The sequence below is a fragment of the Rhincodon typus genome, chromosome 12, assembly GCF_021869965.1.
Source record: "Rhincodon typus isolate 14 chromosome 12, sRhiTyp1.1, whole genome shotgun sequence".
NCBI lineage: Eukaryota > Metazoa > Chordata > Chondrichthyes > Orectolobiformes > Rhincodontidae > Rhincodon > Rhincodon typus.
This window is the reverse complement of record NC_063343.1, coordinates 66,986,764-67,001,675: the sequence shown is the minus strand read 5'-3', so window position 1 is coordinate 67,001,675 and position 14,912 is coordinate 66,986,764. Positions and strand designations below refer to the sequence as shown.

Below are 14,912 nucleotides of genomic sequence, written 5' to 3'. Positions count from 1 at the left end.
AACTATAATTAACTGACTTATGGAGGTGATAGTACATATCATTTGTCAGTTAACTGTTAACAGCTCCCTTCTAAGTTCATAGATATCAGTCTGAGACACGTTGCAGTAAGATAAGTGTTTTATTCTCCACTATTTCTTTGATTATCAATACCGATAGTTACAGAAAGAAAAACGACCCTTCTTTCACAACAGAGATCTTTGATGTGCAAGGCCTTTAGAATTTCGACCAGAATTGATATATATGTGATTTAACAAAGATTGACAGTAACTTCTTGTGTAAATGCTTTCATTTTTGAGGGGATCTGCCATTTGTCCTGGGACATGGGCAGTGTGTAAGGCTTCAAAATCAGAAAATCACTCTTTGCCAATTCTCCAGACAGACAAATTGCATAATGATGTGTTTCAGGGACACGAGCAATCTCACCAGCCCCAGTATAGTTTAAAGATTCCTTCAATGCAGGTGTCAGGTTATGGGTATCATTACAATCGTCAAGTCTGTACCAGCAAACTGGGGAATTGTAGTCTTTCATGTTATTTCTGTCCTGCTTACACTTGATGCCAATCAATAAAATGATAGTTACATAAAATATAAACAACAAATATAAATTGAAATTGTAAAATTAGTCAAAAGAAAAAGGGAAGCATACGATAATTCTAGGCAGCTACAAACTCATGAAGCCCTGGAGGAGTACAGAGAAATTAGGAAGGAACTTAAATGTGCAATTAGGAAGTTAAAAAGGGGCCATGAAATGTCTTTAGCAAATAGTGCCAAGTAGAATCCCAAAGCTTTTTATGCTTACATTAGGAGAAAGAGTAGGCCCAATCAAGGACGAAGAAGGAAGTTATATGTAGAGCCATAGGAAGTGGGGGAGATCCTGAATGAGTACTCTGTATCGGTTTTCACCAAGGAGAAGTACATGACTAATGTTGAGATCAGGGATAAGTGTGTGAATGCTCGAGAGAATGTCAACATATTGAAAGTGGAAGTTTTGGGAATTCTAAATTGCATTAGATGGACATGTCCCCAGGACCAGATGGGATTCTTTATTCTTTCATCGGATGAGAGCATCGCTGGCGAGGCAGCATTTATTGCCCATCCCTAATTGCCCAGAAGGCAGTTTAGAGTCAACCACATTGCTGTGGGTCTGGAGTCACACGAAGGCCAGACCAGGTAAGGATGGCAATTTCCTTCCCTAAAGGACATAAGTGAACGAGACGGGGTTTTTTTTATGACAATCAACAAATGGATTCATGGTCATCATTAGATATTAATTCCACCATCTGCCATGGCAGGATTTGAACTTGGGTTCCCAGAGCATTATCTTAGTCTCTAGATTAATAGTCTAGTGATAATACCACTAGACCATCACCTCCCCTGGGGATCTACCCCAGGTTCTCAGAGAGGCAAGGGAGGAAATAGCTGAGGCATTAGCGGATATCTTCACATCGTCGTTGACCACAGGTGTAGCTCCAGAGGACTGGAGATTAGAGAATGTTGTTCCATTGTTTAAGAAAGGATGCAAGGATAATCCAGGAAACTACAGGCTGGTGAGCTTGACATTTATTGTGGGGAAGCTGTTGGAGAAGATGCTAAGGGACAAGATATATGTGCATTTGGAGGAAAATGGACTAGTTAGTGACAGGCAGCATGGTTTTGCTCAGGGAAGGTCATGTCTCACCAACCTGATTTAATTTTTTGAAGAGGTGACGATGATAATTGATGAAGGTAGGGCTGTGGATGTAGCTTATACGGACTTCGGTAAGGCATTTGATAAAGTCCCACATGGCATGTTGGTACAAAAACTAAAATCACAAGAGATTTTGGGTGGCCTGGCTAGATGGATAGAAAATTGGCTTGGTCACAGAAGACAGAGGGCAATGGTGGAAGAACTTTTTTTTTTTTCAGAATGGAGACCGGTAACTCGTGGTGTTCCACAGAGGTCAGTCTTAGGTCCTTTGTTATGTGTACTATATATAAATGATCTGGAGGAAAATGTGGGTGGTCAGATAAGCAAGTTTGCTGATGACAAAGATTGGTGGCATTGCTGATAGTGCCAACGATAGTGAAATAATACAACAGGATATAAATAGATTGGCTACTTGGGCACAGAAAGGGCAGGTGTAGTTTAATCCAGACAAATGTGAGGTGATGCATTTTGAAGGATTGCATTTAGGTGTGAATTATACTGTAAATGGCAGAACGCTTAGGAACACTAACATTCAGATGGATTGGGCGTGCAGGTCCACAGTTCCCTAAAAGTGGCAACACAGGTAACCAAGGTGACTAAGAAGGCATATGGTATGTTTGCCTTCATCGCCCAGGGCCTGGAGTATAAGAGTTGGCAAAACATGCTGCAGCTATATAAAACCCTTGTTAGGCCGCATTTAGAGTATTGTGTGCAGTTTTGGTCACCACACTACCAGAAGGATGTGAAAGCTTTGGAGCGAGTATAGAGAAGGTTAACCAGAATGTTGCCTGGTCTCCAAGGCATTGACTATGAGGAAAGGTTAAAAAGAGTAGGATTGTCTTCACTGGAAACAAGGCAGCTGAGAGAAGGCCTAATATAAGTCGACAAAATTATGAGAGGCAGAAATAGGGTGGATAGCCAGAGGCTTTTTTCCAAGGTTGAAGTTTCAATCATAAGGGGGAACAGGCTCAAGGTCAGAGGGGGAAAGTTTAAGGGAGATGTAGGAGGGAGGTTTTTCATGCTGAGTGGTAGCAACCTGGGATGCACTGCCAGAAGTAATGGTGAAAGCGGGCACATTGAAGACATTTAAGAGGCACCTAGATGGGTACATGAATAGGGAGAGAATACAGAGATACAGATCGAAAATTGGCTGGTTCGTCTTTAAATTAATTAGGGCATGATGGTCAGCACAGGCTTGGAGGGCCGAAGGGCCTGGTCCTATGCTGTACTTCTTCATTTGTTCATTTGTTCAAGTTGAACCTAAACTGACAATTAAACACAGATTTACATCTGACACACGTTCAGCATTTGTAACTAAATTACTTGTCTTGAAAACATTTCAGTGACATTTCACAAAACTAAAAAGACGATTGTAACCGTGTGAAGAGGCTCGGTTGTCCATTATTCCTCAACAAGATGACCAGCGATTGCATGGTGGCATCTTGTTCCTAAATGCCTCTGGTTGTTCTGATTTCGCCCGTGTTTAGCCCTACGTTGAAGAAACTGGGATCAGTGGCTTTCAGTGTCTCGTAGAAGCCCGTGCGTTCTGGCCAGAATCGGCATCAGTTGCGATTATCTTGGTGACCAAGTAACCCTGGTCCGCTGACAGTGGCACCATCACCTCTGCTGCTGATCCACTCTGTGCTGAGGGCGAAACAATGACTGGTGCTTTGTCATTTTGATCCAGGATAATCACATTGACTGTTGTGCTGCTGCTCAGTGGAGGAATTCCAGCATCACGGGTTTGGACTTGGACCTGAAAGTTCTTCAGCTGTTCATAGTCAAAAGAGCGCAGTGCGTAAATAGTCCCGTTCATTGGATTAATATTGAGGTAGGTGTCCACTGGGGAATTTTGATTAAAGTTTGTCGTGAAGGAGTAGGTAACATATGAATTCTGATCCAGATCAGGATCAAACGCATTCACTGAGAAAATTGAAGTACCCGGAGCGTTGTTCTCCATCACATATATAGCGTACGTGGGTCAAGCAAACCGGGGGTAGTTGTCATTTACATCAGTAACTGAGATCTGGATGGTTTTACTTGTTGATAGTGGTGGCGATCCCTAGTCCCAAGCTGTAATAAGTCTGTTATACAGAGGAACAGTTTCGCGATCTAACAAGCCGCCAGTTATCAACTTGTAACTATTGCTCAAAGATGTTTGAAGCTTGAAGGGAACGTCCAAAGGAATCTGACAGTGGACCTATCCGTTTTGTCCAGAATCGCCATCTATTATATTGATTAAAGCTAGTATTGTCCCCTGTGCAGCATCTTCTGACGCTATGTTAGATACCAAGGTCACTTTTAGCTCAGGGGCGTTATCATTCACATCAATTACTTTAATTAAGACTTTAGAATGCCCTGCAATTGCTGGCAAACCACGGTTGGTAGCTGGAATATCAAGTGAATAACTGCTTGCTTCTTCAAAATCAGGTATACCTTGAATAGTAATCTCTCCTGTTCGCGGATCCAAATGGAACAATTCATACATTTTCTGTGAAACGCGGTGACTGAAAGTATAGGTTACCTCAGCATCTGAACTCCGGCTGGATCAGTGGCACGGACTGTGGCCACCAAGGTACCCCTGGGAGAGTTTTCTACGAGGTTGGCCTTGTAGACTTTGCGATCGAATACAGCCGCATTATCATTGCTATCCAGCACTGTAATAACAATACGAGCAGTCCAGTATCGTGGAGGACTCCCTCTGTCGGTGGCTGTCAGCATCAGCTGAAAGGATGCGTGGCGTTCACGGTCCAACGGTTTCTCCAGTAGCAACTCGATAGTTTTATCACCAACTTCTGCAGTCTTCACTTGTAGACCGAAGTGCGCAGTTAGGCTGAGGTTGTAGGTCTACGACTGTATTTTACCTCACGTCTGGATCGAGGGCGCTCTCTAGGGGAAATCGCGAGCCTGTTGCAATGTTTTCGGCCATCTGCAAGAGAATTGTACTCTCCGGGAAACTGGGCGAATGATATCACCAGTATCAACAATCTCCACTTCACGGCGGTATCTCTCTGGAGAGTTTTCAAAATCAATTTGGAAAGAAAGAATACATACGGGGGTTGGTCCACAAAGTTAGTCTCTGTTTATCCGCTCATTGACAAATAACACCCCATTTTCCAAATGTATTTCTAAATAGCGCTTTGTGTAATCAGAGACGAGACGAAATTTCCGAACTAATAATGTTCCAGCATCTATTCCCAAATCTTCAGCAATATTACCAATGATAGACCCCTGTTCCTGTTCTTCGGGAACCGAATAGCGAATCTGCCCAGAAACCACATCCAATGCACAGATGAGGAAAATAAACAGCAATGCCACGAACTTCAAGGCGTTGTTGCGTTGTGAATGCGCCATTGTTGCTGGACTGGATTATTTAACAAAATCACAGATCGCAGACTACATACGGTTAGCTTCACGAGTCACGGCCGCGAATATTCCTTCCCACACCTCGAATTGTTAATTTGACAAAGTATTTTCCACTCTCATTGGTTAAACTGTCGTTCAGTCTAAGTGCAGGCATCTATTCTCCCTGACGGAGGAGGAGCATTGGATCGCTCATTCATTTCAAATTCCTATTGTGGGCAGCGGCTCGAGGCTTTGTCGGGGAACATGTTACCAGAAATTCTTAAAGCTGAGCAATTCCTGCAGTTACGGCGATTAGAATAAGCAACTTAATGGTGCGCAAAATTAATACGCATCCGCTGCTCAATCTATTTTGTAACATTTCCCCTCATAGTTGTTGCCAGTCCTTATAAATACTACTAATATTAAAAATAGAGGACTTTTGAATATCAGTAGAGCAGTTTTTTTTTCTGTTGCAACTCGTAATCGTTTTCAAAGAACAGTAAAATACTTACCATATTTATGAACAGGCAAGTTATCCGTGTGCATAGAAAGCACTCTGTTCTGAGCAATAGAATTCAAATAGGAACCAAAAAGCAAAAAATCACTATAAAACGTTATCGACAAGGGCAAATATACAGTAACATTGCGTATTAGGACTGACAACATACTCTCACTTAAGTATTATAACTGGATAGGAACAGTTTGTAAAAACATGATATTGTTTGCAAAAGATTTATAACAGTTCATAAAAACCGTCTTAGCAACTAAACATGAAATGAGGTATTATTAATTTATTTCGGAAATTCCAATTCTGTTTGAATTGCTATTAAGCAAGTAGCATGTTTACAACCAGAGCTGAACATAGATGAGAAAATTGGACTTTTTATTTAAAAAACCTTGTTGAAACCACGTGCCTCATGGTGGAAGAGAGGTGGAGGAAGAAATGCATTAGCAATTTATAAAATGAGAAAAAGTCATGAAATGCTATTTATGATAGCTTAGAGATTTAGATTTAGGTTAAGGAGCAAGAAGTTTAGAGAAGATACCAGGAAAACATTTTGTCACCCAACAACTGATTAGAATCTCGATCTCATTGCCCATAAGGGTGGTAGATGCAGAAAACCTCATAACAATTAAGAAGTATTCAGAAGTACACTTGTGATGATAAGGCATACAAGAATCTGGACTAAGTGCGGGAAAATGGGATTGGAATACTTAAGAGGTTGTTTTTGACCAGCAAAGACTCGTTGAGATATACGGCCTTTTTGAGCTATGGACCTGAATGATTTCATGACTATAAGAGATTGCAGCTAGATAAATAGACAAGATGACAGCTGGAAGGAGATTGCTCAGACTATTTCTTATGCGGCACACAGAAATGTCAGCTGGACTGAGGGAATCCCTGGATCTAGAAATGGAGAATTATCTACAGCAGATGAGGAAAGAAAATAGCAAAAGCAATAATAATCTTAACAAAACAAAGTTTAAACAATGGTTACGAAAAATGAATAATTAAGCCAGACAAAGCCTAAAGTAACAGATTAGGCAAAAGCTAATTTTGGCAGGATAAGATGGGAACTACAAAAGCAAAACTGGAAAAAGCTTATCAGGTAAAGAAACAGAGAAAGGGGTATCAACATGATTCAGGAGAAATATGTTTCATAATGAACAAAAAGCAAACTTGTTAATACTGAAACGCCATGCATAAATAAATAAGGTTACAACTGAAACCAAAGGAAAAAAAGACATATTAAGTACATGAAGCAAAAAAAGGATAGCAAAACGGGAAAATGGAGAATAGAAATACGTTCTGATGATGCAATTTTGCAGAACAGATGCTTCTGAGATTCATTATTTCTTTCATCAACCCGCAATACCCCCACAACCATGTTTGGCATATTTCCTAAACATCTGCTGTTTGCCTCTCTTGCTGGGGGTCCCCATATCCTTGCCTTACACTCCATTTAGTTTCTGTATTCAGGCAATAGTTCTCCGTTATTTCCACCACATCAGTACAATGCCACAAACAAGTACATCTTAGAATCCCTACAGTATGGAAACAGGCCCTTTGGAGCACCCAACCAGACCCATCCCCCTATAACCCACCTAATGTACCCATCCCTGAACACTACGGGCAATTTAGCGTGGCCAATCCACCCAGCCTGCATACCTTTGGACTATGAGAGGAAACCGGAGCACCTGGGGAAAGCCCACGCAGACGCGGAGAGAAGTACAAACTCCACGCAGACAGTCGCCCAAGGGTGGAATCGAACCCAGGTCCCTGGTGCTGTGAGGCAGCAGCGCTAACCACTGAGCCACTGCACCCGCCCCCCCCTCCCCTTTCAGCATTGCAAAAGAACACTTCATCTGCGCTGTCCTGGTGCTCTCCTCAGTCAACTGCAACACCCAATCCTCTTCCTGTAGCATCTTTACATGCAAAATGCAAGAGATATCACAATTATGCTTTTGCTGCCTCTACTCCTCACTTTCCAGGGTATCGAATACATTGTTTCCAGCTGAATCAGTGATTTATGTGTATTTAAATATAATGTTCATATTTGTTACTCACAATGCAGTCTTCTCTAAATTGCGAAAAAAAAAAACAGATTGGGTAACTGCTGCATGAACGCATCCACTCAGTCAAACTGGGTTTCTGGTAGCCTGCCATTTGCTTTCATGCTGACAACTACATCATAAGCTTATTATTCTGTTCTATTAAGGCTCAGTGTAAGCTTCGGGAACCATACTTCATCTTTCAATTAGGCACTTTACAGCCTCTGGACTCAACACTGAGGTCAACAATTTCAGACCAAAATCTCTTGTCACCATTTCCTTACCTTTATTTTGCTTATTCATATTTTGTTTATTTGTTGAGCTTCCAATTCATGGCGCACTCCTGCACGTTTCTTTATTTCTTTCCTTGTCCTATCTCTATTCATACATTCCATATAATGTGTCTGTGTGCATTTATTCAATACATATTCGCATCAGTAATGGTGGCCAGAAATCTATGGGTTATCATTTAAGGACCATTTGATTTACTATTGTTCCTTCTGAATATAAACTGCATTTCTTATCCATCATTCCTGTACGTGATTCCAGATCACAGCAATGTAACTGACTCTGAAATGAACTCATTGATAAATGAAATGAGGATATACCATAATGTGAATGGACTGCCATTGATGTTTGATAAGATAGACTGGATAGTAAAAGCACTCTTACATATATTAGAAAAATTATTAGGAAAGCAAAATTTGGCAAAATTTGAGTAAAGTAATTGCTGTTCCTAGGTTTACAAAGAGAGCTAGGACAAGTGCAGGGAACAATATGTAATTGCACTAATATGACTGGCAGAAAATATAATCCAATGTGTACTCAAGTTTCTAACAGGAAGACATCAGAACCAGTAATGGAATAGTAAGAATGATTTCAAAATGGAATTCCGTTCTTGAGCAACTCCATTGACTTCATCAAAGAAATAACAAGGATAACTGTTAACATTGACACGTGATTAAATTTAATATCTGAGACTAAGGTCAGAGGCAGGAACAGAGAATACGAATTATGTGTAGCTACTCATGCTGGAAAAAATGTGGGATATGATATTTTATATGTATTTGCGGTGAGACCACAGTTGTACAGAATCTAAATTAATGATACTGACTTGGGAATTGTTTGTACAATTTAATTTTTGGACATGACACCAAATTGTGGGGTACAATTAGCACAAAGGAAGATCATGATTAAATTCAAGAAGGTATTTAGAATCTAGCGGAGTGGATTTACATTTAACAATGACTTTCACTACAGATCAGTGTGAAGTCTGCATTTAGGTAGGAAGAATGAGAAGTTTACATCGTGCTTAAAATTAAAAGTCTGAATGGGGTAAAGTAACAAAGAGAATGGGACACTGATATGAAAATCACTAAATGTATCAGTATGCATTAAAAGCCCATAGCAAAAACAAACGGATGCTCATAGGCCGAGGCTAGTATTGGAAAAACAGGGAAGTGATGTTAATCTTATCCAGGGCATTTGTAAGACAGACCCAGTCTATTGTGTTCAGATCTGGTCACTAAAGTGAAAAGTATAGAGAGAAATTAGAGAAGTCTAAATGAAGATTGCCAAAGATTATACCCAAACTTAGATAGCATGTACATAGGGAGCATTAAACATGTAGGAACTCTTTATTGTTCTACAAAAAGACAACTAAGAGGTGACCCAACAGAAGATATTAAGATAACAAATAGATTGATTAGAGTTGACTGCATAGAGAAAATGTTTCCATTTCTGTGGGAGGACAAAACTAGATTACATAATATAAGGTATTCACCAATTACTCCTTTGAGGAATCAATTTCTTTCCTGGAGAGAATGTTTGAAATGTGGCGTTCCCTAACGTTAGAATTAGTTGAGACAGATAACATGATATATTTAAGAAACTAAATAAACACATGAGTGAGAAAGGGGTGTGAAAACATGCTGAGAGAGTTAGGTGGAAATGATGAAAGGAGGCTGTTGAGGAGCAAGAGAACCAGGATGGACCTATGGGCTGAATGGTCTGTTCCTGTGTAATGGACGACATTTAACGGTTAAGATAAAAGAAAATGCAAATCTAAGAACATAAATTCATTTTAATGTCATACATTAAGATTGTATATTCTGAATTGTTTATAATATGTTTTTGCATCTCGTCATACTGCTACACCAGACAAAAGCGGGCCAGGTTAACATTCAAGGAACAGGAAACTGGACTAAACTGCCTATATCATTATTCAAAAAAAATTCCATGAGCTGGATTAATATCAAAAAAGAAGAGCTATCCAGCCAATTATTTCCAAATAGAAATGGATCCTAATATACCTCCCTGCAAAATATTTGGAGCACTGGTTTATCGATGCACATGGATTGTTCCATAATGACTGGTAGAGAAACTGTGCACTGCAATCCTAACAGGAACATTTTATACCACAGCGCTTTCTTTCCTTTACAATATGCCTGTGGATTTATATTATAGATTTTTTTTCTTTTTGCAATGCAATATGTATAAAAAGGGATGAAATCTCTTGCTTTCCAAGTGGACTAAAGTAAATCAGAATTTTTATCAAGAATACAAAACAATTGACCTTGAATTCACCACAATTGTATCACTTAGCATTGCCCTTGAGGCATGTGTGGATTGCAGGGCTTCAGGAACAAAAAATCGCTCTTTGATGATTCTGGAGACAAGCAAACCGTGTAATGGTAGGTTTCAGGGAAAGGAATGCTTTGTCCAGTTCCGCTGTAGTTTAAAGGGTTTGTTGGCATAGAAGCCCGACTAAAGGTTTCCTTCGCATTCTTTCGGCTGCAGCAACAAACCGGGGACCAACCGTCTGGAACATCGTCCCTCTCCTGGTGGCACTTTAGGACAATCAATAAACCAATGATTACAAGAAATATAAGCGAAGTTGAACCGAAAGCAGCGATCAAATAAAGGTTTAGATTGGAGGAGTAGTTCGGGGTACTGATTAAATTATCGGTATCCGAGATTTTTGCACTAACATTGGCCTGGATTGACAAGAGGATTGTTGCCGTGGTGGAGAGACGGGGCTGCCCGTTATCTTTCACCAAGATGACAAGATTGTGTGTACTGCCATCCTGTTCTAAAACGTTCCGCGTTGTTCTGATCTCCCCCGAATTGCTCGCGACAGTGAAGAAAGTAGGATCGGTTGATCGAACGATCTGGTAGGAGAGCCGTGCGTTCTGACCAGAATCCGCATCAGTTGCGATAATCTTGGTAACCAAGTAACCCTGGCCCGCTGACTGAGGCACGATCACTTCCGCTGCTGATCCGCTCTGTGCTGAGGGTGAAACAATGACTGGGGCGTTGTCATTTTGATCCAGGATGATCACATTGAGTGTTACGCTACTGCTCAGCGGAGGAACTCCAGCATCACGCGCTTGAACTTGGAGCTGAAAGTTTTTGACTTTCTCGTAGTCAAAAGACCGCAGCGCATAAATGGTCCCGTTCACTGAATTAATATTGAGATAGGTGGAGACTGGCGATTCTTGAAGAACTTGTTTGAAAGAATAAGAGATATAGGAATTCTGATCCAGATCAGGATCAGACGCAGTCACCGTGAAAATTGAAGCACCCGGGACGTTGTTCTCCATTACATACTCTGTATACGTGCGCCGAGCAAACCTGGGGGCGTTATCATTGACATCAGAAATCGAAATCTGAATAGTTTGGTTTGATGATAATGGAGGAGACCCCGAATCCCAAGCTAAAATAGGTATGTTATATTCAGAGGTAGTTTCACGATCCAACAAGCCACTTGTAATCAGTGTATAATGATCATTCAAAGAAGAAAGAAGTTTAAATGGGAATTCCTTAGGAATCTGACAGTGAATTCGTCCATTTGCTCCAGAATCGCGATCCGTTACATCGATCAAAGCTACCACTGTCCCGGGCTCTGCATCTTCTGGGACCTTACCGGACAGTGAAGTTAACTTTATCTTAGGGGCGTTATCATTCATATCAATTAGTTTGATCAATACTTTAGAATGTCCTGCGATTGCTGGTGAGCCATTATCCACGGCTTGAACGTCGAGTTCGTAACTGTTTGCTTCTTCAAAATCCAACAGCTTTTCAACTCTGACCTCTCCAGTATCTTGGTCCAAACTGAACAGTTCACGCACTCTCCGAGAGACAAGGTTAATGAAAGAATATTTTAACTCTGCATTGGTGCCTTGGTCTGGATCGAAAGCGTTGATCTTGATCACGAAGGTACTTGGGGGAGCATTTTCCACCAAGCTCGCCCTGTACACTTCCTGCTCAAACGCAGGCGCGTTATCATTGATGTCGAGCAAATTAATGTTGATTTGCATTGTCCCAGACCTTGGAGGGGACCCAGCATCAAAGGCTGCTAGTACCAGCTCAAAGGTTGACTGCTGTTCTCGGTCCAAGGGTTTCTCTAACAATAACTCTGCCAGTTTAGTATTGTCCTCCCTGGTTTGCACGTTTAATCTGAAGTGCTCATTCGGACTGAGTTTGTACGTGGTGACTGCGTTTGTCCCCACGTCTGGATCAAGCGCGCTCTCTAGCGGAAAACGTGAGCCTGGCGCAATATTTTCTGCTATTTGTAAAAGAAGGGCACTCTCCGGAAAACTGGGCGAGTTATCATTAATATCAATAACCTCGACTTCACCGCGGTACATTTCCAGAGGATTTTCTACTATTATTTGAAAAGACAGGATACATGTAGGGATTTGTGCACACAGCTGTTCCCTGTCCATTCTTTCGTAAACAAACAAAATGCCATTCTCCAGATTTACCTCTAAATGCTGTCTTCCGTCTGCAGATACAAGGCGACATTTTCGAGTTGACAGTTGCCGAACGTTTAGTCCTAAATCTTCAGCGATGTTCCCAACAAAGGTACCATATTCCAATTCCTCTGGAATAGAATACCGAATCTCTCCAAAAACTAGATTAATTCTACAAAGTAGGAAAATAACAGTCAACGTCTTAATTATAAAGGCTGTTTTGCTTTGTAGGTTCGCCATTGTGCCGACGGCGGGTTGTTGTGGAAATTCTCAAAAATATTTCAGGGCAAGAATTGGCTTCAGCGCGATAAATGAATCTATCAGCCAAATTTACAAACAGTCGTTTTAACACTCCGAATATCTCTCCACAATGTAAAGTGATTCAACTGACAATTCGCTTTCAGCCAGCTCTCCTTCTATCTTGAGGAGGGGCAATGGATCTCCCGCTGCATCTGAGCTTCTTATTGGTAGACAGTGAGACAACGAGTTCCTGCCATTAACTGTGCATTTCCAATCTTAAAGCAGCACTGTTCCATGATTAAACGATTTAGTGGTGCACAATTAATTTAGGTACTTAAAATAAACAGCTTCATTATATGTTTAATAATTTTCTCCATGATCATTATAAACGCCTCCAAGTTTTGGCATTTCCCCGACTGGAAATTTGATGCTTCGCTTTCATTTCGGAAATAATAAAGGACAAAGTGTTACGTAATTTTGCTCACAATAAATGCGTGTTCACACTGGGTAATACTCATCAGATCTTGATCTGCAAAGCTGAGATTCTATATGTGTTTATTGATGTCTTTCATATTTGTTCGACTTCCAAATCAATTTCATTGTTTAAAACCATGCAAACAGAACAAGTCCATTAATCCCTTAGAGCTGGCTCCGCCAGTCAAGTAGATTGCTATAGCTCCCAAAAGCAATTCCAGTTAGCCATCTTAACTCAATGTCCCTGATAATTATCCAACGTAAATGTATGATGTTGATCAAATGTTCCAGCGCCCACAATCTTTTAAGTCAAAGAATATGCAGACTTCAACACCCACTTAATCACAGAACAAACGGGAATTGCTAAAAGGTTTAACTGTTTATTTATGCAAATATGGAATTTTAAATTCCCATTAAAATTATTTCAAGTTGTTGAAACCAAGTTGCCTAATTTTCTTTTTTATTATTATTTTCTTCATATTTCATTCAGCACATCTAATGAAGGGTTGAACTTATAAAGGAATACATTATCATAAAGAAGAGATGGTCACAGTTAAATTGTATGAATGAGTACGTTTGTCTGCATGCGTGTGTACGTGAATGTGTGTATGCTAGCTAACTGCCAATGAAGAAAGTAGAAAGCGAAGGTGAATGCTGAGTGACATGTTGAGTTTGGAATGAAGTTGAAACAAAGAAGAACATTGTGTTTCTGTAACTTGGGAATTGCAAAATATAAAAACACGTTGCAGAAACAGTGCTAGAGAAATTAGTATTGCAAAGTGAATACGAAGTGATGCTACTCAGCATAAAGGAAAATACAAATTATTTTTTGGTCCTGGAATAAGGATGTTCATGGCAAGGCCAGTATTTATTCCCAACCTCAAATTGAGCTTCCAAAAATGGCCGCAAAATGCATCCTTGAACCTCTGTTGCTCATATGGTGATGGTGCATCCACAGAGATTTTAAACTGGTTGGTTGAACTTGCAGAAGAGATGATAACACAGTGTGGAGCTGGAGGAACACAGCAGGCACAGCATTAGAAGAGCAGGAAAGTTGACGTTTCGGATCGTGACGCTGCTTCAGAAATGGAGAAGGGAGCTGGGAAATAAATAGAGGAGGGGTGGGACTAGAGAAGGTAGGAGGGATGGTGATAGGTGAGTGCAGGTAGGCAGTGGTGGGGATTGGTCAGTGAGATGGGTGCGGCGGATAGGTGGGAGAGAAGGTGGACAGGTTGTGTTGGGTCAAGGAGGCGGGTGGGAGGATGGGTTGGGCTGGGGAGATGGGTCCCTGGTGGGGAGATTTTAAAACTGTGAATTCTATTTTTAGGGTATCGGGCTGTAGGCTCCCGAGGCGGGATACGAGGTGTTGCTCCTCCAATTTGCGTGCGGTGTCATTGTGACACTGGAGGAGGCCCAAAATGGACATGTCCACCCACGGTGTAGGAGGGCCGGGGAGGGAGTTAAAATGGTTGGCAACCGAAAAGTGTTGTCTTTTGTCATGTACAGGTCGCAGATGCTCTACCGAATGATCCCCGAGTCTACGCTTGGTGTCACCGATACAGAGGAGGCCACATGGGAGCAACACATACAGTAGACCAAGTTAGCGGCTGTACAGGTGAATCCCTGTCGGATATGAAAGGTTTGCTTTGGGCCTTGGATGAAGGTGAGGGGAGAGGTGTAGGAGCAGGTGTAGCACTTCCTGCGGTTGCAGGGAAAGGTGCCACGTGTGATGGAGTTAGTGCGGAGTGTGGAGCGGATGAGGGAGTCGCGGAATGAGTGGTCAATACCAAAAGCAGATGGGAGTGTGGAGAGAAATATCTCTCAGGTCGTGGGGTCAGATTGCAGGTGGCGGAAGTGG

The 14,912-nt window shown here is 41.3% G+C and overlaps 1 protein-coding gene and 1 pseudogene across 1 annotated transcript; both read right to left on the bottom strand.

Moving 5' to 3' along the window:
* Positions 1 to 248: 248 nt before the first annotated feature.
* On the bottom strand, positions 249 to 5,042 carry LOC109910650 (annotated as a pseudogene).
* Positions 5,043 to 10,186: 5,144 nt separating this feature from the next.
* LOC109910649 (protocadherin-10-like) lies at positions 10,187 to 12,580 on the bottom strand. Its single transcript, XM_048603780.1, has one exon. It carries the CDS (start codon positions 12,578 to 12,580, stop codon positions 10,187 to 10,189), a length of 2,394 nt encoding a protein of 797 aa, XP_048459737.1.
* Positions 12,581 to 14,912: the final 2,332 nt, after the last annotated feature.